Source organism: Phocoena phocoena, chromosome 15 (genome assembly GCF_963924675.1).
Source record: "Phocoena phocoena chromosome 15, mPhoPho1.1, whole genome shotgun sequence".
Lineage (NCBI taxonomy): Eukaryota > Metazoa > Chordata > Mammalia > Artiodactyla > Phocoenidae > Phocoena > Phocoena phocoena.
Window position 1 is genome coordinate 16,419,929 of NC_089233.1, and position 27,451 is coordinate 16,447,379.

General features: G+C 47.3%; 1 protein-coding gene across 2 annotated transcripts; it reads right to left on the minus strand.

Annotated features, from left to right (window-relative positions):
• Positions 1 to 89: 89 nt before the first annotated feature.
• SGF29 (SAGA complex associated factor 29) lies at positions 90 to 27,422 on the minus strand. Of its 2 annotated transcripts, XM_065892704.1 has the most exons (11): positions 27,233 to 27,333; positions 21,652 to 21,701; positions 12,807 to 12,901; positions 8,620 to 8,695; positions 7,891 to 7,963; positions 3,142 to 3,206; positions 2,115 to 2,244; positions 1,897 to 2,043; positions 1,621 to 1,656; positions 1,350 to 1,512; positions 90 to 290 (listed from the first exon to the last, which is right to left on the minus strand). In XM_065892704.1, the coding sequence occupies exons 3-11, from the start codon at positions 12,879 to 12,881 to the stop codon at positions 174 to 176; spliced, it is 882 nt and encodes a 293-aa protein (XP_065748776.1). In that variant the 5' UTR covers positions 12,882 to 12,901; positions 21,652 to 21,701; positions 27,233 to 27,333; the 3' UTR covers positions 90 to 173. The 2 variants fall into 2 exon arrangements, with proteins under 2 accessions (XP_065748776.1, XP_065748775.1); XM_065892703.1 differs by lacking the exon at positions 21,652 to 21,701 and having other exon boundaries at positions 27,233 to 27,422.
• Positions 27,423 to 27,451: the final 29 nt, after the last annotated feature.

The window sequence follows — 27,451 nt, forward strand, 5'->3', positions numbered from 1 at the left end:
GAGGCCATCTTCCCTGGTGGCCTCCAGCTCGCCCTAGTTGGGCGGGAAGGAAGGGTCTGGAAAAGTAAAACCCAGGAGACATGGACAAGGGAGGAGGAATATTTATTGATCACAGAATCCTGTGTTGCATCCCCTTCGAGGGTGTCAGGAGATTGCGAGTCCGCTAGGCCGCTTCACTTTTTCTTGGGCTCCTTACAAGCCACCACGTACCGCTGGGCCACGTTGAGGGGAGGGGAGTAACCATCTGCATAGGAGGTGTCTTCAAACAGGACCGAATAGTCATCCTGGGGCTGCAGTAGGGGGCAGACGGGAGTGACTGGTCAGAGACCTCCAGGCGAGGCCCCCCCAAACCTAGATAGACAGGAACCTCTGGCTCGTGGGCCCCCAGCCTCTCCTGTCCTCGTAGTCACTCAGGAAGTCTAGATGTTTGAACCTAGTCCCTGTTACTACAGAGCTCTTTCCTCAACAACAAAGGGCCAAGGGTAAGGGATGAAGAGCAGGGAGAAGGGAGACTTGCCACCTACGTGGATGGGCCATAACTGGAGGGTCTGGTACCAGGGAGCCCGTGTTAAAGGGATCAAGGACAGCCTAGAGGGGGACTTCCCTGGTGGCAGAGCGATTAGGAATCCGCCTGCCGGTGCAGGGGACACGGGTTCGATCCCTGGTTCCGGAAGATCCCACATGCCTCGGAGCAAGCAAGCCCGTGCGCCACAACTACTGAAGCCCGTGTGCCTAGAGCCCGTGCTCTGCAACAAGAGAAGCCACCGCAATGAGAAGCCCACGCACTGCAACGAAGAGTTGCCCCCGCTCGCTGCAACTAGAGAAAGCCTGCACGCAGCAATGAAGACTCAACGCAGCAAAAAAAAAAAGAAAAAAAAAAAAAGCCTAGAGGGCAGCAGGCAGGTATCCTGGAGGAAGAGGGGAGAACAGCCTTTAAACTCCCATCAGGTGATGGGTGACCAGGGTGTCAGCAATGTCAGGAGCTCGAGAGAAAGCAGCTCAGCCAAGGAAAGGGCAGTGGTGCAGGAGTCAAGGGTCCAAAACAGGCCCTGGGCATCGAACTTCCCATCTCAGTGCAAAAGCGAGGTTAGACTAGAGTATGCTTCGGGTCCATTCTGCTCAGGGCTTGCTAAGGCTCTGAAGCTTGGAGAGAGGAGGGCTGGCTGGTGCTGACCTAGAGGGCAGGGCTGTAGGGCAGACTAAGCAGAAGACAAAGGCCAACTTGCAGGACCCTCCTAGCTCAGAGAGGCTGTAAGATAAGGAAAAGGGGACGGAAAGTGGGAAGATGTTCCATGACCCAGCTGGTCCTTGTAGCGGGGCCAGTGTCTCTCCCGTGAAGGCTGGCTTACCCGTTGCGGGGGCGTGTGGATCAGGGCACGGTAGAAGCAGGTGGTCTGGGGATACAGGGCCAGCACGAGCTGCTCCTTCTGGAATAAGGCTTCGGGGTCTGTCTCCGGGTTGGCCTTCCACTGCGGCAGTGGGATGATCCGCCGGCGGCTCAGGGTGTGTCTCCTGGTGGGGGCGAGGGGGAGCTAAGGTCAACTCATGGCCAGGTGGGGGCCCCATCCCAGCAGCTCAGCTGCCCCCAGGCTTCCACAGCACCCCCACGAGCTCACTCACTCTTTGCCTTCTTCGTCAATGTCATCTACCTCATACCTGTGGGTAAACAAAAGGAAAGCGGTGGATGCAGGGAGGTGCATAGTCCAAGTCAGGGAGCCCCGAGGAAGCGGGGGAGGAGGGCAGGGAAGGGAAGTAGCCCAGGAGCCCACTTCACACACCATCCCCACCGGCACCCAGGGGAAGCTGCTTTTCTCCCATCTTGCAGACGGGTGAGAGTCGCAGCCCACGTGGGTGTGGTGACGGGAGAAGAGCCCACAGGGCTGGGCGTCCACTCACTTGTTGGTGGCATGGCTGTAACTGACCACCTCGGCCAGGATCCACTGCTCATCCCCATCCACAGCCTTCACCCGGGCAGCCACCTTGTCTCCAGGTTTGGCCACGTAGTCCCCAGAAGCTGGAATGGCCCCACAGAGGGGCGGGGGCCTGAGGGAGGAATAAAGTGTCACTTCCAGTCCCTTCCTTGCCAGCGCCCCCAGCCCTGGGCCCGCCCTCACTTGTCACCAGGCTTCCCGATCCACAGGGGCAGCGTCATGGCCGACTGCTGCAGCAGGGTCATCAGCACCCCCCTGCGCATGGTCTTCCGAGGGGGCTCCGAGTCATTGTACAGGCCCGCGATCTTGGCCGCTGTGGGAAAGAAGCGAGCCTTTGAGACACCAGGGACAGGGTTCCTGCCCCCAGGCCCACCCTAGCCTGCCTGCATCGGGCTGTCAGAGCTCAGCCTGCAGCCTCACCGCCCAAGTTAGCACCAGGGGCCCAGGTGCCATCCTGCCCCTTCCACCAGATGCCCACAGTCAGACCGCCCAGATGGTGAGGCACCAGGAGGGTGGGTGCCCTAGGGAGAGGGAACTAGAAAGGGCAAAAGCTGGGATTCTGGGGTGCTGGTCACATCCGTTATGTTCAGTTAGTGAAAGTTTCGGTGAGCTGTATGTCCACTTACGTGTACTTTTCTATGAATCTATGTTGTAATTCAACAAAAAGTTTAAAAAACAAACCCTCGAATGTGGACAGACCCCTGACCTCCTCAGGCATGGTTCAACACACCCAGCCACTTCATACAAACCCAGCTGGCAGTGTGACAGCATTGTTGATGGGTGAGGAGTTGCACATGGGGGGTTCACTGGGGCAAGAGAGGTGGGAAAGCCACAGCAGCCTGAGGGCTCTGGAAGCCAGTGCCTCGTGTAGGTAAACTCCATGTGGAAGGCTGGCTTCAAGACACCCAGGGTGCAGCTCTGGTTCTCCCCACAGCAAGAAATGGGAGTGGGTGGCAGTAGGAAGGAGGGAGGTGACTGACCCCGGCAGTAGAGGGAGCAGGGGAACCAGCGTGGTCTGCAGGGGGCTCTGGGGATGATCCCCTTTCCCTTCCCCACCCCAGGCTGCCCAGGCGCTTCTCTGTCAGAAGCCCCCGGAACAATCCCACCAGACTGAGGTCACAGGCTCCCCTACAGGGAGACCTGACTGCTGCTCTCAGGAGCCCTCACTCCGCCTGGTCCAGGAATGCCGGCCTGGTCGTCTCTAACTCACCAATCCGCCTCTCTTCCAACAGAGACTTGATTTCCGCAATCTTATCTAGGGCTTTCCGGAGGATGCTGAGGGCAGGGAGAAGGGAAAGAAGAGGTCTGGATGAAGCATAAAGCGCAGACTTCCTTTTCTCGTTACAGCAGGCTGGCTAGCTCAGACCAACCCTGATGCTGGAAACTATAAACCCTAAGCACGTGTTTTTTAATCTTAAAAGCATAAAAGGCAAGAGGAAGTGGCAGGCCAAAAAACCTAAGAGGGTCCTGGAGCGGTAAGCAAAGCAGAGAGCTGCCTTGGCCGCAGTGCATCCGACAAATCCTGAAGAAGTGTTGCTGGGTGCCAGTGGACTCTAACAACCTCTCGCGATTCGGAGGACAGAAGTTAAAACTTGGGGTCTGCCCTAGTGGCACCTGTAAAAGAGACACTCCAGAGGACTGTGGGGAGTTGTCTCGGCTCAGAGCAGGGCTGGGGGTGGAGGGAACTCATCCCTGAAAGACTGCAGCCCCAGGAAACCTCTGGAGTTCGATTACGGGGGTTCCAGGGTGGCTGGGACCCAAGCAACCTGGCAGAAGTGCACACAGATCCTTGCGGGAAGAAGGCTTCTTTATCCTAGACCTTTGGGAACCTCCCCCAAAGAATATCTCAACAGCAGTAAGCAGCAGAGAAGCCAGTTCAGGTCATTTATTCTCCAGCACATTCCTCTCTTAAACCTCTAGTAAATGCCCACGTGTTTCTGAAGGCCTTGGTTCAGACCCGTGAGAACACAGCACAACAGTGTCACAGGAGGTGTCCCAGAGGGTGTGACTCTTGCGGACTCATCAGGCAAAGAAAGGCCAGAAGATCGGGCAAGGGGCAGACTTGGCAGAGGGAACTGCGCAAACCGAAGCAGGGAGGGATGAACACCACGCTGACAGGCTTGGAGCACTGAAGCTCAGCGTGGCTGGTGTCGGACGCCAGGATGACTCAGCCAGAGCCACCTCGGGCTTGTGCGTGAGCACTGGTACATGGGGCAAAGCAGAGGAGGAGGTAAAAGCCAGCAGGCCAAAGGGAACTTGCAAAGTCTGATCATTGCTGCTGGGCCTGTTTGGAGGACATCCTTTTACGTAGTATGTCCTAAGCTGTATTCTGTGAGATATTAATGGAGTGGTTCTCAACCCTAGCTGGACATCAGAACGCCCTGGGGAGCTTTTTAAAAAGAATCCCAATTGCTTTAAGTAAGAATCATCAACAGATGCCGAAACTAGTGGGTCTGATGTGAAACGGGATATGTACAGTCTCCAAGTATCTCTCATACTTATTAATCACACAACGGACAACAGCGATAACTTGACACAGGAGAAACCTGGAAGAGCCCACCTTAACCAGTGGGAGTCTTTTGGCCTTGTAATATGATGACGGAGGACGACATCACTTCCATGCTATTACTTCCAAAAGCGTAAAACCTGAATCTAATCGTGAGGAAACATCAGACAAACCCAACTGAGGGCCATTCTACACTGGCCTGTAATCTTCAAAATGTCAAGGTCAGGAAAAGCAAAGACAGCCTGGGAACTGTTCCAGATTGGAAGAGACCAGAGAGACATGAAAACGAAACGCAGTGCTGACCTGCACTATAAAAATGTTCTGTTCTTTTGCTGTAAAGGTCATCAGTGGACAGTGATGAGACCTGAATAAGATGTGTAGATCAGTTAATAGTTTTATATCTGTAATTTCCTGATTTTGAGAAATGTACCGTGGTTGTTTAAGAATGTCCTGGTTTTTAGGAAATGCCGACTGATGTCTTTAGAGGTCAAGAGGCATCATGCATCATGTCTGCAACATAAATGATTCAGAAAAAAAAAGATTGTAAATACATATATCTTTAGAGTGATAAAGCAACTGTGGTAAAAATACATTTCTGTGAGTCTGAAATTATGTAGAAAGTTAACATCAATGCATGAACTCCACCTCAGTAAAAGCAGAACCTCTGGGCGCAGCCAGACTTGAGAACCAGTGTATAAATGTATTCCACTGTCAAGTAAGTTTGTGAAATACTGAGTTAAAGAAATTGCTGTTGCAGAACTTGGCAGAGCCTTCAATACTTTAATACTTCAGTACTTCAGTACTTCAGTGCTTTAATTTGCATTGTGAATCTCTAAGGAGAGGAATGTAATATTCCGTTTCCTAAAGTTACTGAAGTGCCACTGCAGAGATCTGAGGAAACAATGTTTTAAGATCATTTCCTATTTAAAGAGCAGTTTTCTGGAGCTGAAACTTCTCCATCTCGGAACCATACAGGCTTCAGGTCAACCAGGATGACCACCCAGCGAAGCGTGGGTCCCTACCTTCTGGGAGGCAGCCTGCCAGCCCGTCAGCAACCCTCAGGGATGGTGCCATCCCAAGAGCCCCACTTCACCTGAGACAGCAGAGGAAACGCCTCTTGCTGGCTGGCCTTCCTTTGAAGCATCCTCAGCCAAGAACCCTGAGCCTTAACCTCCCTCCCCGCCCAAAACCCGGCCCCCCTCCCCAACCATTCGTAAGGGGCTAAATGGTGTGGGCTCTTTAAAGTAATCCAATACTGCTGCATACCAATACACAGTAATTATTTGATTGGGGTGAAAAATAATTCCTTGTGGGCCTTCTCTCCTGCGCCCTCACAGAGCCGCACCTGGAGAAGTGCCTTCTGAACCAATGTTAGAAAATATCTTGTTCCCACCCAGAATGGCTGCCCGTCTCCACTGGAACACGGAAAGTGACATCTTTGATCTGTTTCCCTTTGACTCCTGCTGCTAAAAGAGATGACTGTTAAATGAAGACACAAGGGTTCCTTTCTGTTTTCTGCAAAAGCAGGAGGAGGAAAAGCAGCCAGGACTGGACAGAAGGAACAGCAAAGCATCACAGGCTTGGGCTAGCTCATGAAGCAGGCTCTTGGCCCCTCTTCATTTTCCCAAGAGGTTTAATGCAAATATTTAGAAGATGAGCTGATAGGTGCTGCAGCACCTGGGTCAGTGCCACAGGCACACACAGTACCATGTTTTCCCCACCCAGACGCGGAGCTCCCTGTGGGTAGGGGTGGCATCTTATCTGTCTCACCCACTCTCCTGTTCCCAGCATGGTATCTGGAGGTGAGGACACCTTATTCATTGTTTAGTGAATGAACGTACGAAGGTCTGAGAGTCTGAAAAAGTGAAATGACAGCAGAACTGCAAGGGACCTGCACTTATGAAACAAGCTTTAAGTGTTAAACTCTAGTTAAGTCAATGCCAGAGAAGAGCTCGCACCAGCTGGTTGCAGAAGCAGCTGTCTCACTCTGCCGGCAGTTAGGCTGGGAAGGGAAAGTCTGCCTTTTACTTTCAAATGAGCGTCGAGTCAGTCTGACTTATACAAGCCAAACTCCAGGCCCACTAATGGGAAAGGGCCCAACTATGGCTACCCGATGAATCTGCAAATCAGGGAGAAGATGGGGGTGGGGAAGGCTCGGCTGGAAAGCCAAGCAAGCAACATCTCCAACCAGAACTCGCCGTGTCCCCTCCCCGCCAGTCGGCCCCACCCTGGCAAAGGGAGCCCCATCAGACCCCTTTGTTCAAGCTAAAAACCTTGGAAATCTTCTCTCCCAACTCGTCCTCCAGTTTGATCTCAGAATCCACCCTTGTTTCTCTATCCCCACTGCCATTGTCTCAGCTAAACTCCGTCACTTATCTTTTGCCTGGTCTCCAAACTAGCCTTGAATCTCACCCAGTCTGCTCTCCGTACGGCAGCCAGGGGTTTCTCTCCTGCTCTTACATCGCCTTTGGCTCGCTATGGCCTCCAAGATAACGTCCAGGTATTGGAGGTCTTCCACATCCTGCCCTCCCCTCCCCCAGCCAGGCAAGGACTAGTTCTCATTCCCCAAATGCGCTCCTCCATAGCCCTGGCACACTCTGTCCTCCGCTTGGGCGCTCTGACTTGTCTGCCTACCCATCCCCAGCTCAAGTTTCTCCTCCTCCCTGAGAGGGTCTCAGATCCCCAGGCACAGTGAACACCATCTCGGCTGGGCCACCAACTACACTGTCCTGTAACGTTTTTAGGGTGTCTCTCCTTTCTGGACTGCTTGCCCTTGAAGGCAGGATCTCACTATCCTTGTCTCTCTCTATGGAGACTGCCCAACACCAGGCTTAACCATGGGTTATGGTCAAAAGAGTTTGAAAAATACTGGTATTAGGCACTTTATGTGCATTATCGCATTTTACGCTGACAATTCTACAGGTAGTTATTATCTCTATTTTAATGACGGAGCAACTGAGTCTCAGCTGAAATGACTGCCCAAGGTCAAGTGACTAGAAAAAGGCATCCCTGGGGCCTCCCTGGTGGCGCAGTGGTTGAGAGTCCGCCTGCCGATGCAGGGGACACGGGTTCGTGCCCCGGTCCGGGAGGATCCCACGTGCCGCGGAGCGGCTGGGCCCGTGAGCCATGGCCACTGAGCCTGCGCGTCCGGAGCCTGTGCTCCGCAACGGGAGAGGCCACAGCAGTGAGAGGCCCAAGTACCGCAAAAAAAAAAAAAAAAAGGCATCCCTGGGATTTGATCCACACCTCTCTGCCATCTATAAAACAGCAGGGCCAGGGAAGAGAGGCCAGAGTGGGCTCTAGGGAAAGTGGGCCCTAAAGGAGAAGCTGGGGAGTCAGAATCTGCTTATCCGTGGGAGGAGAGGCAGGCTGGGGCTATGGTCCACAGGCTCCTACAGCCCAGCACCTGGATGTGGAGGGGAGGCGATGGCAGGGCAGTGGGACGGTACTCACTTGCACTCAGCCTCTGCATCGGCCTTGGCGGTTGTATAGAGGCCACGCAGCTTTGTCCGGTAATAGGGAGAGACTGCAGAATAAACAAAGGGAGAAAGATGCACGGGTGAGGGGCAGCTGGCAGCAATGTGGCACTGCTTCCAGTCCGCCGGAATCAGACTCTGGGAGGCACTGAGGGGCCATGGGCTGAGGTATGATGAGCTTTACTGGCTCAGAAGTGCCCCACGAGGCCGATACCTCCATGTTCACATTTTCATATGGTACAGATGCCATCACAACACCTAGGAGAGGACTCTCTAACCTCTGCCAGAGTGTGACCCACGCAAACAGAAAACAATTCTCCAAGCTCCTCAGAGTTGGAAAGCACCAGCCCGGGAGCCTGACCTCAGGGCATGTGCAGGGCACATGAGTAGGGAAGCTCTAGAAAATGCTGGCTAACTGGGGGGTCCTGTGCGCTGTAAGGGGGTTCCCGGGACGCAGCGTCATTTCCTGACTTCCCAGTCCTCAGAGTTGGGGGATTTTAAAGTTCCTTAGTGGCTAGACAGTCTGTCATCTGTCTCCTGGGTCATCTTAGGTCACCCAGCCTCAGGGAAAACGGTCCCTCAGGGCTAGGGAGCAAGCAGTTCATTTTGGGTTAGGCAGATACATGCAAAAGTCCCTTTCGAAAATGATGACCGCCACGTTCCCAGTCTTGGCCCACTCCTTTCTCTCCCGAGCCCAGCTACTCACTCTTGTTCTCTGTCTGCATCCGCTCGTGGGTCTTTTGGATGTTCACTAAGTTGTGTTCGCTCCTCGAACGCTCTTCCTGCAAGGACGAGGTCAACAGGACATGAGGGGAGGCCCTTTACCCTGCTGTGGCAATGACCCTGCAGCCCAGGCCAGAGGCCCCATAAATATGACCCTCATTTTGTAAATCCAACTTCCAAATCCGTAAGTTTAAAAGCATTTTCCCCCCTGACTAATGCAAAAGCAATACAAAAGGCATTAAAGTTAACTTACAAGTTATACATTTAATGACTCTCCTTTATCAAAAACCCACAGATTCAATGCAATCCCCATCAAAATTCCAGCTGACTTCCCTGCAGAAATTGACAAGCTGATCCTCAAGTTTATATGGAAATTCAAGTGACCCAGAATAGTCAAAACAATCTTAAACAAACAACAACAAAAAAACATCGGAGGAGTCACGTTTCCCAATTTCAAAATTTCCTACAAAGCTGCAGTAGTCAAATGGTGTGATGCTGCCATATAGGTCAATGGAACAGAGCCGAGAGTCTAGAAACTAACATGTATATCTATGATCAATTCATCTGGGGAAGCGGGGCAGGTAAGGACGCTGATACAATCCTTCCCCACATCAGTGGTCCTGGGACCAGGGCTGCAAATGAAGATGCCGGAAGCAGGGATGATTCCTAAGGAAGAAGCTGTAACTATACCTTTTAACCTTTATGTCAGAATTTCTAAGTGCCTGAGTGGGTAGGTACTTTCACCCCATCTGGCAAAATGGAGTTAACAGTGAACGCAGCTATAATGCCTAGTGGTGAAAACAGCCCACTAGTTCCGTACCTAAGTAACCCTACCTTACATGAATGGGAATGGACGGGGGCCGGGGTGGGGATAGGGGGAGAGTCGGAGGAAGGTGAGGCACTTGCTAGACTAGTGTGTTGTTGCTGGCAATCAGGACCAGCACGGTGGCCGAGCCTAACGTCCTTCAGAGTAGAAAAATCTGGGTAAAAATCAATGACAAATGCAGAGAAGGAGAAAGAGTAGCTGAGGGTAAAAGAATGAATAAATGGGTTATGCAATGATGGAAATTCAGTATTACATTAATACCTGAGAGAGGCTCAGAGCAAGAGAATAACATTGACTCTTAACTCAGTCATACCAGATGCCCTGAAGGTGACGCCGTGTGTCTGCCAAGACCACCTCTGCTTTTAGACCCCAACAAAGTCAAGTGGAAGCCTGAAAACCCTCTGAGAGACATTTTGGTTATATAATATGATGATAAACTAGACAAACTGTTGATGACTGACTGGAGTTCTAGTAATGTGCCAGTATCTTTTTTTCTTTATCTTCAAAATTTTATTAATAAACTATTTTTAGAGCAGTTTTAGGTTTACAGAAAAATCACGCAGGTAGAAGACAGAGTTCCCGTACACCTGCTTTCCCCTGCACAGCTTCACCTATTATTAACATCTTGCATTAGTGTGGAACATTTGTTACAATTACTGAACCAATATTGATAATTATTATTAACTAAAGTCCATAGATTACATTAAGATTCACTTTTTGTGTTTAACATTCTATGGGTTTTGACAAATGCAAAATGTAACGTATCCACCATTTTGGTATCATACAGAATAGTTTCACCTCCCTTAAAAACCCCCTGTGCTCGCCCATTCATCCCTCCCTCCAAGCCCTGCGCAATCACTGATCTTTTTATTCTCTCTATAGATTTGCCTTTTCCATATTGTCATATAGTTGGAATCATATAGTATAGAAAACCTTTCAGACTGGGTTTTCACTTAGCAATATGTGTGCCAGAATCTTCTGACTTATTTTTCAGGTCACATTCCACTACAAAGGATACCATTTGGAAAGGAATCTCTGGAAACTGTTCCCATGGGGTCGTATGGCGGCTCCCAGCAGACTGATCATCGTGTCACTGCAAGCCTGGATGATGGGATGCTTAGAAAGGTCCCTGGTTATAATGGACACGATATGCCACAGCATGCTTGCACAAATACATATCACCCTTGTCTTTGTGAATGAAAAGCAAGTAAAAATAACAGGGGAAAAGTGGGTTTCTGACAGGATTAGAGCAGTAGGCACATGGTGGGTCCAAATTCCCCTGGGGAGCAGCCCCATCCCCTGCTCCCCTAGACGAGGAAGGTTTTGAGAGGCCTAAGAGGCCATATGATATACTTAGGCTAAATTACATCTAGGTGCGACTACCACTCATCTAACCCTAGTATGGGGCACCCAACATTTTTTGGGTACAAAATATGTATCCTAACTGCAGTACCCAGGCCATTAGTACACAATGGCAACAAAATGCATAGTGGAGTAAGCAACATTGGCCCATAGACAGAAAAAGGCTTTAGGGGACATAGGTACTGTTGTGTTCATTGTGGGGCAAGCTGAACTCATTTTCAATGAGAAGCAGCAATCGGAGGGAAAAGACCGTTGATTAGAATAAACAAACAGAAGTGAGTTCTCTCGTAGGAGGAAAGCAAGGGATGGGAGTCAGTCTGGAAAGATGATGAGGCTTTAGTGAAGTGGTTCAGGCCAACCCAACAGGTAACGTGGATAGTTCTAGGACCCACCTGTTGCTGGGAAAGGGCTTGCACCTTGACCCACCAGGGTTTCTTGACTATTTTAAAATGGATAATACTTTAATAAGTAGCCATGAGCAGCGGCCCTCCATCCTAGCTGCTGAGCCCCAAGGGGCACACTTATGGGAATTTTGTGGACCTCTAAACCTATGGAAGCCCTCAAGGGGCATGTGCAATTACATCAATGCATCATGACTACCCTTGACCCAAGAATAGATCAAAATAAGACATATCCTGAAGTCCAGTTAGCAGAGGTAGGGCTTGTACTCTGAATACCACCTGTGTCCTCCCCATAGGAGGGAGGTAGACTCTGCTATACAACAGTATGCAGTGGAAACCAGTCTCAGTACGAGCCTGAGCTGAGACAGAGTGACTGGCTTTATCCCCAGCTGACTTCGAACCCAGAAATAACTGAACCATGGCCAACTGTAATAAAGCCTTTCCGTAATAAAATCTGGTAAATGGGCAGGGCCAATTCTGTTGCAAAGGCCTAACAAATAGCTCTGTAATTCTTATTGATTTGTTCCATAATGAAACTGAATTTTACCATGACCATACTTCAGTATGGTGTAACACACTGGCACTGTTGGTAAGATTCAACTACCTTATGTAAGTCAGTCACAGGGTAATACTGATATTGATGACCAAATGTATTGGGAGATTGAGTCAAAGTCTTCTGAGAATGTAATGCTGATGGAAAATGACTGCCCTGAGGAAGAACTGGATTTAACTCACCATCAGCTAATTTCTATGCTAAACAGTTTCACACAAATTTATCATAAGGTACAGATGGTGGCAGATGAAGGAGGAAAACAGGTAATCAAATTAGTACAAAAATATGAAAGTGTATGTAATGGCTCTATAGGACAGATTAGTTGTTTCTTTAAGTCTATCCCTACCCTATAAGGATTCCTGCCAACGTTAGGCATATTTATGCTGATACTATTGCCATATCTGTTATATAAATGCTATACTGAAGGTAAATGCTCAAATGACTGTTTTGCTGTAACAGAGCCTAGGCCAAGGGCCAGGGGGGTGGCAGGTACAGTTAAAGATCGATTCAGCAGGCCTGGGTGTTCAAACACTACACATTCCAAAAAAGGGCTGGCCCTTGACCAGCTCTTAGTAGATAACCACTAAACACGCTTGGAATATCTTGCCTGATAAGAGTGTCTCTGTTTACCTGAGGTGGAGGCACAAGGAGAATGACTGCTATTGGGTACAGGGCATTTTTGTCAGGTGATGAAAATGTTCTGAAATTGATCATGGTGATCGTTGCACAACTCTGAATATTGATTCAAATTGGACTGTACACCTTAAATGGGCGAATTGTATGGTATGTGAATTACACCTCTCAACATAGCTGTTACTAAACAAAACGAATCATGAAATCCTGCACATGACAGAAAATCCAACAGGAATGGAAGTCATATCCTACATTCTCCTTCTCCTCCCACCTTCATTACATCACCGTGGTTCCCGCATGTCCAATCTCTTTGAACACAACCACCCCCGCCCCCTCCACAGCTCAGTATCACAGCCCACGTTCCCCTCTAGGAGTGGAGGGCTGTGGATTTTTACCTGGGTTTGCTTGATCAGCTGATGGAGCTCTGTGAGCAGTTCTGCAATGCGGGAATCAGCAGACACGAGGGCCATGGTGTGGTATACGGGGGCGCCTGGGGTGGAGGGGGAGCAGAAGAGAGCCTTGTTAGTGGCTGTTGTGGGTTAAACCATTCTCCTGAAAGATATGCTGAAGTTCTAACCTCTGGTACCTCTTACTTGGAAACAGGGTCTTTGCAGATGTAATTAAGATATATGTTAAGATGAAGTCACCCTGGAGTCGGGTGGGCCTTAATCCAACATGACTGGTGCCCTCATAAGAGAAGAAACAGAGACACACATACAGAGAATGCCAGGTGGAGAGACAGACACACACCGAGGGAAGACAGCCATGTGACAGACGCAGAGAGAGAGTGCAGCTATGCAGCTGCAAGCCAAGGAATATCAAGGATCGCTGGCAACCACCAGAAGCTGGGAGAGAGGCACGGAACATACTGTCCTTCTGGGCACCCAAGAAGGAACCCACCCTTGATTCTGGAGCTGATACAACCCCTTGATTTTGGAATTCTAGCCTTCAGAACTGTGAGAACACATTTCTTTTAAGTCACCCAGTTTACGGTCGTTTGTCATGGCAGCCCTAGGAAACTGATACAGCGGCAAGTTGTCCTGGATTTCCTCCCTAATCCAATGATGCTCCTATTCGATATGTTCAACCAAGTCAGGAGTACTTGTTAAGTATCTTCAAAGGCAGTATGTCCTAGCCCCAGCTCTGCTGCTACTATCCTGACAAATGATTCAAGCATTCTGGTTTCCCCTTTTTCTTTAATGTGTAAAATGAGGATTCAAATAAGATTTTATATGAAGACACTTTCTAAGTTATAAAGCATTGTTACTTTTTTTTTACTGTAGAGGGAAGAGAAATTAACTACTAAAAATATCTGACTTAAGGTAAGATGAATGTACTGTGATGAAAATAAAATGCAACAGTAGGTAATTAGAAAAAGAATGAGACAATAAAAGGTAATTTTAAAAGTAAGCTATTGTATAGCCAACACATGGAAACAACCTAAATGTCCACTGACAGATGAATGGATAAACAAGATGTGGTACATACACACAATGGAATACCACTCAGCCATAAAAAAGAACGAAATAATACCATTTGCAGCAACATGGATGCAACTGGAGATTATCCTACTAAGTGAAGTAAGTCAGAAACAGAAAGACAAATATATGATATCACTTATATGTGGAATTTAAAATATGACACAAATGAACCTATCTATGAAACAGAAACAGACTCATAGACCTAGAGAACAGACTGGCGGTTGCCAAGGGAACCTATTTATGAAACAGAAACAGACTCATGGACCTAGAGAACAGACTGGTGGTTGCCAAGGGAACCTATCTATGAAACAGAAACAGACTCATGGACATAGAGGGTGGTTGCCAAGGGGGAGGGAGTTGGGGGAGGGATGGAGTGGGAGGTTGGTGTTAGCAGATGTAAGCTTTTATATACAGGATGGATAAACAACAAGGTCTTGCTGTATAGCACAGGGAACTATATTCAATATCCTATGATAAACCATAACAGAAAAGAATATGAAAACAGAATGTATATATACATATAACTAAATCACTTTGCTGTACAGCAGTAATTAACACAACATTGTAAATCAACTATACTTCAATAAAAATTTTTTAAAAGTAAGCTACTGTAACTAGGTAAAACTGGACATATGCCTAAAGATAAAAGTAGACTGGAGAAAAAGAACTTTTTTTTAGGATGCCGAAAGTTTTACTTTATACCCTACCTTCTTATAAAGGTCATTCAATTAGTACATCTCCATATCCACAAAGATCAGATTCACACTGCATGTCCCCCACCCCCCGGTAATGAACTGTGAACTCTATGTATTTAAATATGCATGTCTTCTTAAAAATCTCTGCTTTTGTTTATTAAAAGAGTAATACACAAACCAGGAATAGAGGGGAGTTTCCTCAACCTGGTCAAGGGCATCTATGAAAACCCACAGATAACATCATACTTATTGGTGAAAGACTGAAAGCTTTCCCCCCTAAGATCAGCAACAAGTCAACATTGCTCTAGAGGTTCAAACTAGGGCAATAAAATGAAATAAAAGAATCAAGATTGGAAAGAAAGAAGTAAAACTCTCTTCATCTGCAGATGACATGACCTTGTATATACAAAATCCTGAGAAACCCACTAAACAACTCTTAGAACTAACAAAGAAGGTTAAGGGACAGAAGATCAACAGGCAAAAATCAACTGCATTTCTATACAGTTGCAATAAACAACCCAAAAATGAAACTAAGAAAACAATTCAATTTACAATAGCATCCAAAAGAATAAAACACTTAGGAATAAGTTTAATAAGAGAAGTATACAATTCTTATACTGAAAACTACAAAACATTGTTTAAAAAAATTAAGAAGATCTACATAAATAGACATCCCATGTTCATGGATCAGCAGACTTAATATTGTTAAAATAGCACTACTCCCCAAATCGATCTACAGTTTCAACGAAAGCCCTATCAAAATCCCAGGTGGGGCTTCCCTGGTGGCGCAGTGGTTGCGAGTCTGCCTGCCGATGCAGGGGACACGGGTTCGTGCCCCGGTCCGGGAGGATCCCACGTGCCGCGGAGCGGCTGGGCCCGTGAGCCATGGCCGCTGAGCCTGCGCGTCCGGAGCCTGTGCTCCGCAACGAGAGAGGCCACAGCGGTGAGAGGCCCGGGTACCGCAAAAAAAAAAAAAAAAAAAAAAATCCCAGGTGGCTTCTTTGCAGAAATTAACAAGCTCATCCTAAAATTAATATAAAAATTCAAGGGATCCAGAATAGCCAAAATAATCTAGAAAAAGTTTTGCCAATTACAAAACGTACTATAAAGCTATAGTAATCAAGATGGCGTGGTACTGGCATAAGGGTAGACATAAAGATGAATGGAACAGAATCAAGAGACCATAAATAAACCCTTATATCCATGGTCAACTGATTTTCCACAAGGTTGCCAAGACAACTTAATGGGGAAAGAATAGTCTTTTTTGATAAATGGTGCAAGGACAACTGGATGTCCACATGTAAAAGAGTGAATTTGGGGCCCTACCTCAGACCATATATAAAAATGATCTGAACAGACAGTTGTCCAAAGAAGATATACAAATGGCCAACAAGCACATGAAAAGATGCTTGATATCATTAGCCATCAAGGAAATGCAAATCAAAACCACAGGAGATACCATTTCACACTCACTAGGATGGCTATAATGAGAATGAGACATAATAACAAGTGTTGGTGAGGATGTGGAGAAACGATATGAACGGGTAAAGTGTAGGTATTATCCAACGTATGAGGGTTCCGATATCTCTGCATGTGCACCAACATGTGACATTCTCAGTCTTTTTGATTATAGCCATCCTACTGGGTGTGAAATGGTAACCAGTGGTTTTGATTTGCATTTCCTTGATGGCTAATGATGTTGAACATCTCTTCATGTGTTTACTGGCCTTTGTGTATCTTCTCTGGAGAACTGCCCTTTGCCATTTTTAATTGGTTTTTTAAAAAATGATTACTGAATTGTGTCCTTTGAAGCACATGTTTTTAATTTTTATGAAGTCCAACTTATTTTCATTTGACTGCTTGTGACATATCTTTTTTCCCTCACACGTGCAACACTATTTTAACCACCACAAGCTTTATCTAATGCATTCTAACCTAGAGAAGAACATGTCCCTTAAAAAAAAAAAGTCTGGCTGCATTAATTAGAACCACACAAAATCAGGGATCTAGAGTTTAAGAGATTCAAAGGGGATAAATTTGAGAATGATCAGCATAGAGGTCGTTGCTAAAGTCTCAGGAATTGACGACGCTAGGGATGATCTGCTGAGCGAGCAAAGAGGAAGGGGGAAAGAGCCCCACTGAACCACAACCAAGGTGAAGGTGTGGACCAAAGAAGAGTCCAGTGGGAAGATCCCTGGAAGGAACGGATCAGCACGGAAAAGGGTTGTTCTCTCCCGCCACATAAAGCAGAATCCTGGTCAGAACCATGCCTTTTACATGCCTACACTGTGCATATTAAAACTGGGGGAATGGGGCTTCCGTGGTGGCGCAGTGGCTAAGCATCCGCCTGCCAACGCAGGGGACACGGGTTCGAGCCCTGGTCCAGGAAGATCCCACATGCCACAGAGCAACTAAGCCCGTGCACCACAACTACTGAGCCTGTGCTCTAGAGCCCGCGAGCCACAACTACTGAGCCCGCGTGTGCCGCAACTACTGAAGCCCACGCACCGAGAGCCTGTGCTCCACAACAAGAGAAGGCACAGCAATAAGCCGGCGCACCACAATGAAGAGTAGCCCCCACTCGCTGCAACTAGAGAAAAGCCCGCGTGCATCAACGAAGACCCAATGCAGCCAAAAATAAATAAAAGTAAAGTAAAATAAAAATAGAACTGGGGGAAGCCCCCCCCCCCAGCCGGACAGTGGGTTTTACTTTATACAAGCATTGATAGCAAGCACTCCCACTCCACTGCCAGGTAAATCAGTTACCTTCCGAGAATTCTGACACTTCAAGCCTTCTCCCTCCTAATACCTTTGCTCCTGCCCTCAGACCCACCACCATGCAGGAGGGGTGTAGTAGCAAATAAAGATAACAATTTCCTGCTAGCCGGGCTGTGATGCAGACAGAGGTGGAGCCTTGAAGGGGAGGCCAAGCAGAAGGAGGAGGATTTACAGGTGGAGGAAATGTGAGCCTGTTGGCTGAGGGGCAGGAGCACACTGAGAACAAGTCCAAGGACGAGAGAATGGGACTGCATCTGAAGAGGCCGGAGGGTGAGGGGTGGCATCCAGCCCTCAGACATATCCAGTGTCATCTGTCATTATTTGCTGACATTTCTTCTGGTCTGTCTTATCTACACACACTCAAACGCAGATGTCTTGTCCCATTCCACCTTACCCTCCAAAGAGGCTGAAAGGGTGTGCCATCTACACCCTCTCCCTCTCTGCCAAGGAAACAAACATTACACTTTTTTCAACAACCAGATCAAAACTGGTCTTGTCTGACCATCCCTAAATAAGCCTAACTTTTCTCTTGACTTTTCCTGGAACCTACCTAGACCTATAAACTGGCTTTCCAGCCAGTGGATGTAGGTAGATCTTTTCTTACCCAACCAGCCTGGAAGCTCCTCAGGCAAGAACAGTCATCTCTGCTGTCATCAACAACCCCTTTTCACCAATAACCCCACTGGTAAGTAGTGTTGGAAAATCGACAGGAACTTCATATTTTTACTCCTTCACACACCACCTCTCTCCTGCCCTGCCACCCCTCCCCGAAGTTAGGTCCATTTTGAAATTCCCGTAACAACGATTCGTGTTGGCTGGACATCTCCACCAGAGGAGACCCCAAATCACTCTGCCCAGCACAGACACTCCTTATGTGATTCTACTTCTGTATGTTAGAAATGTTCCATAATAAAAGAAATTTTGTTAAATCAATGTACCCAGAAAATATTCTAAAATTAGATGATGATAATGGTTGCACAACTCCGAATATACTTTAAAAGACGCAATAAATTATACATTTTAAATGGGTGAGTCGTATGGTAGGTGAATTATATCTCAGTAAAACTGTTCAAAAAAAAAAATCAGTATGTCCAAAAGCAAGCTCATCCCCTCCCTACTCACCCCACCCCCAAACCCCTAGCGGCAGCACACCGCTCGTAGCCCATTCAGCGCCTACGCTGGAACCTGAGTTACTGCCAACTCCCCCTTCTCCCTCGATCCTCATGTCCAACCAATCGCCACTCTGGCTGATTTACTGCCCCAGTATTTCAGGCCTCCATCCACTCCTTTTCCGTCCTTCACTCGTTGGTTCAGGCTGTATCAGGTCCGTCTCACCGTAACTTATACGGCAGCCTCCTAGCTGGGCTTCCTCCCTGCTTTCTCGTCTCCCTCAAACCCACCCTCTGCAGAGCTCCAGGACTGTCCATCTAGAAGACAAGTGTGGCTGTGTCATTTCCCTACCAAAACCTTTCAATCCCCTCCCACGTCCCCCCGCCAGGAGAAGTCAAGCCCTTAATACAAGACACAAGGTCTCCAAAGAGGTTTCCATCCTCACGTCTCCCCAACTCCAACATCGCTCAGCCCTGTCTGCCTCGCATTTTATATTCCAGCAACACTGAACTGTTCCGCTGTTGACTGGGCGCCGTGTAACTTAAGGTTGTGCTGCTCCCTCTATCTGGGATGTTCTTCCTGCAGGCAGATTACCCCTAATCCTCTGCCTGATTTAACTGTTCTCTAAGACCTGGATTACTACCAAGTCACCCCCTCCTCTAATCATAGAAAGCCCCAGTCTCCTCAGCTGGCTGAAGTTACCTTTCTCCGTGTCCCCATTATACCCTGTGCAGCTCTCCACCACTGTGCCCATCAAATCGTATTACAATTCTGTGTGTGTGTGTATTTGTCCCCTCCCCCAGTGTGTCCAGTCTCTGAGAGCGGGGAGCACTTTATCCTCTGTACCTAGCACAGGGCTGGCACGGTACCCACCATCCTCACTTCTACTCCCATTTAATCTTTAACCATTGCAGTCCGGCGCTCCCTCAGTGCCTGTGATCTCCTGCCAGCTCCTGGAACTTTCTGCTGCACTGAATACCTGACCACACGCTGCTCCTCAAAGCTCTGTTCTCTGGGTTTCCAGGCCTCCAGTCTCCCCTATTTTTCTGTTGCCCTCCTCCTCCACCTCAGTGGACAGTCACCCTGGATCCTCTTCTCATTCTCTAAGCACTCCCTGAGCACTGTCACCAGCTTCAAGCACCCATATTCTGAAACTTCCACATCAGTATCATCAGCCCTGACTTCTCTCCAAGGCTCCCAGCTCAGACCTGCAGCTGCCGCCTGAACGTCCCAACCATGATGCGCCTCAGACACCGTACACTCCCTGCCCTGCACGGCTCTGCCTTCCAGACGTGGGTGAGTGGTGCCCATCACTGTCCAGCCAGCTTCCCAAGCTGGAAATCCTGGGGTCTTCTCCTTGCTCATCTCCAAACCCCATGCCCTTGATCAATCCCCATTCAAATTCTATTGATTTTGCCTCAGAAATTTCTCTTAAATCCAGACCCTTCTCTTCCATCACACCTGTCACTGCCTTAGTTTAGGCTCTCATCACATTACTGCAATATCATCTGTCTCTCTGTCTTACTGTGGTTACACACAAAGTCTGTTCCGCCTAAGGGGGAAAAGAAATAAAAGAAAACCGTTAACTACTAGATAATATATGCACACAGTAAAAAAAATTCAAATGATTAAAAGAAACACAATGAAATCTCCCACCCCTTGAGGCAACCCCTGTTGTATATACAAGAAGAAAAAGTATGTTATCTCATAAAACCTTTTGCAATTAGTAGATGCAGAGACAGACAATGAAATTGACGTTGAAACTTTCAGCCAACCAAAGTGAAAAAGTTGACCTACTTGGTCTGGAGGGGAAGGAGTAGGTCAAATACCAAGCCAGGCAGGGCCTAATCCTGCAATCAGAAGGCAGAGGTGGGAAAGGAGGGCCCTGTTTTTGACAAGAGACCTGTCAGGATGCCTTCACATAAAAACACTGACTTGTGACTTTTAAAATGCTCTCTTCTCACCTCAATTCTGTTCAGTGTGAAGTACTGGGTTGGCCAAAAAGATCTTATGGAAAAACCCTAACGAACTTTGTGGCCAACCCAATAATTCTGAAGTAATGAGATGAGTGCCAGGATTCTGGAGGCTCACTTTGCCTACTGGGTAGTGCCCTGCCTAGGAGAACCTCATTTTATGATTTTATCATACAATGAACTACTGCTGTCTCTGGAAGCAGTCGGTACTGAGCTCCCTGAAAGGACCATCAAGCTGCTTCCACTACCTTGAGGTCCCTCCCCTGGGACTTGACTGACAAAAGGCAGCGAGTTCTTCCTACTCCAGTGCCCTCTCTTCTCTGGGGTACTCCTTAACCAGCGAGGCAGTCAGAAACTCCCCTGGCTCTCCAAAGTACTCTGGTCGCAACTCTATTTCCATTTTTTCCTAATTTAGATGAAAAACAAGAAAAGTCAACAACATCAAAGAATATCTTAAAGCAAATCCCAGCAACCTACAGTGATTTTCATTTTGTATGATACCTTCTGTATATATAATATACAGATCATCCCTGACTCACCATGGAGTTATGTTCCGATCAACCCACTAGAAGTTGAAAATATCATAAGTTGAGAATGCACTTGATACACCTAACCTACTGAACGTCATAGCTTAGCTTCGCCTACCTTAGACGTGCTCAGAACACTCACAGTATTAGCCTACAGTTGGGCAAAACCGTCTAACCCAAAGTCTATTTACAATAAAGTAACTATCTCATGTAATTTATTTATTTAAATTTTTAAAAATTTTTAATTAATTAATTAATTTTTTTGCCACACTGCACGGCATGTGGGATCTTAGTTCTCCAACCAGGGATTGAACCCACATCCCCTGCACTGGAAGCATGGAGTCTTAACTACTGGACCGCCGGGGAAGTCCCCTCGTGTAATTTATTGAATACTGCACTGAAAGTGAAAAACAGAATGGCTGCCTAGGTACAGAATGGTTGTAGGTGTGTTGGTTGTTTCCCCTCGTGATTGCCTGCAATACAGCCATCAGGGTAATGAACTGACAGGCATATTTTAGGAGTGTTCCAAGGGGAGGAATGGGGACAGAAGAGCTATAGAGTTCTCACCCTGAGAAAGTGCTCTAACCTTTCTGAGTCTCTATAAAAACCAGAGCACCCACTTGAGGACTAACCACACAAGTAAGGTGATAGACAGTGCCTGGCACAGAGCGTGCACTTAGCAGACACGAGCCGCCTCCTCCTTACCTGTAGATGTGGGTCAGGGGACTGCCAGGAAAAAAGACAGGGACTGTGTTAAGTTGAGCAAAGCAGTCAAAGGCACAAGGAACAGAAAACGCTGATGCATCCCAAGCCTGGGGAAGCAATCACTGCCCCCGCCATTTAAGGGCCCCCTCCTGCTTAAGCTCTGCCTACTGGGTGCGCCCTGCCTGGGAAAACCAACTCATTTTATGATTTTCCAATAAATTACTGCTATCTCTGGATCCAGTCAGCTGTGAACTTGAATTTCCCCAGAAAACACATTCTCAGTAGAGGCAAAGGCTTCCGTGGTTCTCCACTCTGAGGACACTAAGCCTGGTGGTGCAAAGCCAGAATGCAGACTCAGGACCACATCTAACTGAAAGTTCAGGCAGCTCCCAGCTGGGAGGAAACTGAATGTTCAGCCCAAGCTGCCCATTATCTGAGTCCAAGGGTCCCAGCTGATCTCAGCATTAGCCTGTAACCAAGAAGAGGTTACGTAATTCCTGTAAGTTTCAGAATTCTTATGAATTTTGAAGCAAGGCCCAGTACCCTAAACCTTCTGGGTCCTAGAACCCTCTTTTTTCCACTTAGATGGCCACACTTTCTTTTTCTACCCACAAGGGGAACCACTGTTCTGATACTTTCCACTACAGACTAGTTATGCCTATTCCAGAATTTCACAGAAACATAATCATGCCATCCATATTCTTTAGTGTCTGGATTCTTTCACTTAATGTGTTTTGAGATTCATCTGTGTTGCTGTGTGTATCAGGAGTTTGCTTCTTTCTATTGCTGAGGTGTACCTATTGTATGAACAAACTGGTTTGTTTACCTGTTCTCTCTGAATAGCATCTATTTCCACTTTTGGTCATTATGAATAAAACTGCTATGAGCAGTCATATGTGATTCTTTTTAAACACACATATTCATTATTCTTAAGTAAATATTTAGGTCTGGTAATAGCACTCTTAATTTCCCTTTGGGAAACCACCCCTCACCTTGGCTCCAAGGCTGTGTATACCACCTGGGCCCATGAAAGTATTATATTCTCCCTGACCACCATGACTGGTTCAGGAAGAGATATGTGACCCAAATCTGGACAAAATCAATTTCAGATCTTTTGCTAGAGCTATCTGCAAAAAGATAACCTCTTTCTGTTGGTTAAGAGTAGCATGGAGGGCTTCCCTGGTGGCGCAGTGGTTGAGAGTCCGCCTGCCGATGCAGGGGACACGGGTTCGTGCCCCGGTCTGGGAAGATCCCACATGCCGCGGAGCGGCTGGGCCCATGAGCCATGGCCGCTGAGCCTGCGCGTCCAGAGCCTGTGCTCCACAACAGGAGAGGCCACAACAGTGAGAGGCCCGCGTACCGAAAAAAAAAAAAAAGAGTAGCATGGAATATGAGCCAGCAATTCCACTAATGGGCATATACCCTGAGAAAAACCATAATTCAAAAAGAGTCATGTACCACAATGTTCATCGCAGCTCTATTTACAATAGCCAGGACATGGAAGCAACCTAAGTGTCCATCGACAGATGAATGGATAAAGAAGATGTGGCACATATATACAATGGAATATTACCCAGCTACAAAAAGAAACGAAATTGAGTTATTTGTAGTGAGGTGGATGGACCTATAGCCTGTCATACAGAGTGAAGTCAGAAAGAGAAAAACAAACACCGTATGCTAATACATATATATGGAATCTAAAAAAAAAAATGGTTCTGAAGAACATAGGGGCAGGACAGGAATAAAGACACAGACGTAGAGAATGGACTTGAGGACGTGGGGAGCGGGAAGGGGAAGCTGGGACGAAGTGAGAGAGTGGCATGGACATATATACACTATGAAATGTAAAATAGGTAGCTAGCTAGTGGGAAGCAGCCGCATGGCACAGGTAGATCAGCTTGGTTCTTTGTGACCGCCTAGAGGGGTGGGATAGGGAGGGTGGGAGGGAGCCGCAAGAGGAAGGAGATATGGGGATATATGTACACATATAGCTGACTCACTTTGTTGTACAGCAGAAACTAACACACCACTGTAAAGCAATCATACTCCAATAAAGATGTTTAAAAAAAAAGTAATTATACTCCAATAAAGATGTTTTTAAAAAAGACTAGCATGGAAGCCTGGAACTGATGGAGGCTTTTACCTGCCTGAGGGAGAAATCAACATGGACAAAAGCAGAGCTGAGAAGACACAGAAAATATTGGTGACATAGTTTAGGCTTCTGGATACAGCCATGCCTGAAGCTGATGCACCCAGGACTCCAGATACAGTCAACAGATACTCCTTTTCTGCTTAGACTAGTTTGGGTTACCTTTTTGTTACCTGCAACTGGGAAGTTTGACTAAAAAGAGGTAATTCTTGGGGACAAAGGCTTGAGGTGGAAAGCACATACCAGCTGCTAAACACCCAGCTTAAAACTGTTCTCTGACCCTCTACTAGCAGCCAAGGCCTCATACAAACAAATGCAAACATCCTATACTTAAACCACTCTAAAAAGAATCCCACAGGACTCAAGACAATAAAAGCTTTGTTATTAAGATGCTGATTTCCACTTACCCCCCCCCACCCCCGCCCAGTACCTACCATGCTTCTGTACTGAAGCTTACCCAGGTGATTCTCCTTTAAACCTACATCAATGCTACAAGCCCACCTTCTTTACAGCTGGGGAAACTGAAGTTCAGACAGGTTAAGTTATGCTGGTAACTCAGGAAATACAGGTAGTTGAGCTGGGATTGCAAGTCTGCAAACTATAAAATCTATGCTCTTCCTCCCAATTCTAAGTTTTGTCACAACTTCAGCATATTCAATAGCAAAAGAGACCATGGAAGTAGAAGCAATTTGTCTACTGTAAACTGCCAATCAACTGTTAGGTTATTATGATTACACTGAAAGTATCACCAGTAAGACAGTGATTCATTGTGCCATCTGAAAAAAAAAGAGGTAGGAAAATAAAGGCAACAATGACAGCTATTCCTGATTACCTACAATGTGCTAAGCACTCTTGCGTAGATTATCCTATTTAACAATCCTGCAAAGTACTGTTCATAGTACTGAGGAAACTGGAGTCTTGGAGAAATAAACGACTTTACCAAGAAAACACAAACAATAAGTGGAAGAGGTGGGATTCAAATTCAGGTTTGTCTGACTCTGCAACCTAAGCCTTAAGGGCTCAAACAACTTAGTATCAACATCCAACTCCCACTGGTTCAGTGTTCACCATTCGACCTTCCTCTCCACAGATACAGTGACCACAAATCCTGAAGTGACATAAATTGGGTATTTTTTCCGAGGCAGATGACTCACCAAAATTCCAAGTGAGATTCATTTTTAAAACCTTTGTGAGAATCTTTGTATATAAATTTAGAAATCAGAAAAAAAGGACTTTGACTTAACATCCCTGCTTCTAGCTCCAGAAAATTGGTCTCTAAAACTATGGACTCTAATTGGACCTACCCACTGAGAAAAGGGTGCCTCGTGGTGGGCCAGGTATTTATAAAATGGACACTCTGGTTTACCAAACACTTCCAAGGCACTGCTTCAGATCCTGGAGGGCACCTCTCAACTGACCTACAATATCCACGCCGAAAAATCCCAGGGCCCCAGCCTCAAACAAGCACAGACTTTTATGCTTCTGTTATGCCTGCCTGAAATGCCTTTGATCCTTCCCCCTCTTCCCCTCTGGATCTCTCAAATTTACTCGTTTTTCAGGGTCCAAATCAAATGGCAGCAAAATTAACACTTTTACAGCAGCACTTGCCAACCTTTTTCAAACCATGGCACTCAGAGAACACATTATTTGTATGGCATACTAGGATAGAAGGACAAAGCTGCTTATAGCCAGAAACAACTGGCAGGGAGATCTGGCTGTCCCAGGCCCCTCTCATCTGCCCTGATGCCAAGGGCAACCAAAACTTCCAGAAACTTCCAAAACACAGTACACCAACTTCCGTTCTGGCACCTGTCACACATACACCCGGCGACTAATTGTTTCACTTGTCTCTCCTGCCACACCTCTTAGAAGAGAGGGATGCACTTTTATTTATCTTTATATTCCCAGCAACTAGCACAGGGCCTGGCACCTACCAAGTCCTCAAAATAGACTGCAGAACTGAACTGAATCCTGGAAACCTCTTAGAAACACCGAAACAATTCTGAACCTGGGCTGTTCAATACCTTCTCCTCCCGGACCGCAGAAAACAAATTAGTTGTAACCAATATCCTCTTAAGAGGGATTGTCTACTTACCACCTATGGAGAAAAGGTACTTTCCCTTTGTAAATTCATTCATTCATTCATTAACATTTATCAAGCACCTACTCTGTGCCAGGCATGAGGGGTATACAGCAGTGAATGAGACAAACAGTCACTGCCTTGATCTTAGGAAACTTACAGTCCAGAAAGGAACACAGATATTAAACAGTTTGGTATACTTAATTGTAGGTGAAATAAACACTCTAAAAGGGAGAACGCCAAAAATGAAAACAGAAATTCTCAGGCAGAAAGGACTGACCAAATACCAAACATACCTACAATTGGACACCCAGGAGTGAAACTTCAAAGCCTCAAGGATAAATATGTGCTGACTGATGGAGGAGGAGAGAGAGGAAGCAAAAGACACCTACAATAACTCAAGGTGCTTGGCCTAAGCAACTGGAAGAAAGAGAAAACTGAGCAAGGCGAAAGGTAAAACTCAAAATTTCAGGAAGAGCAATGACTTGAAGGCAGAAATTTTAGAGTTAAGCACAGTAGACGGTATTTATATTTAAAGCCCAGGAAGTGAACACTGAACAGAGATCTAGGATGACGCTTTGGGGCAGTACAACCATTAAAAGTAAGGAAGAGCAAGAATCAGCAAAGAAGTCAGAGAGAGCTGAAGCTAAAGACGAGAATGTTCCACAAGGCAAACAAAAAACGCGTTTCCATTAAAGACAGTGACTAACTGCATCAAATACTGCTAGGGGTCTCAGAACTAACTTAACACTGAATTTGGCGACCTAGAGATGATCGGTGGCTTTGACAAGGCTCTATTTCAGAGGAGGGGTGGGGGCCAGGCCTGAATGGAGTGGGTTTGGAGGAGAAAGGGTGCTGGTGAATACAGGCTGAAATTTTGGCTGCAAACAGGGGCGGAGAGATGAGCCATCGGGAGGAATGTGAAGGAAGAATGAGGTTGTGTGGTTAAGATGGGCACATCTTGAGCAAATAACAGAAGCTGCCAAGGTTCGGGACCCATCCTCTGCCCTCGTCTTCTCGCACCTGGGCTGGGTACCCCACCTCTCCCGGCCACCAAGCCAAGCTCCACGTGGGGCTGCTTCCCACCTCCGCAGGGCGGGCGGGCGCAAGCGCAGACCTTACAGAAGGTCTGCGCCAGCCCGCCAGCCCTCCCTCCCTCCCCGCGCCCCGCCTCTCCCCGCCCAGGGCGCGTGCGCACCGCCCCTCAAGCGCCGCCTCAGCAAGGCTCGGGAATGGGGATCTTCAGCCCTCCGCTCCCGCCATTCTCCGGGCGGGGTGGGCGAAGGCTGGGGGGGGGTGTCCCAGACCGCGACCCATAGCCACCTACCGAGCTACGAGTGGAAAAGCACGTCGCGCTGGAAACTGCGACAGCGGGAGCGGGCGCGCGGTCGCTCGAATGCTTTTCAAAGTCTGCGGATAACAACGCGCTTGCGTTCGAAGATTCGCGGCAGGGCGAAAATCACACACGCTTTTTTGCCTTTTATGAGCTTGGTCGCAGCGCGGAGGACCTCTCTACGCATGCGCTGTCTTCCTCTCCGACAT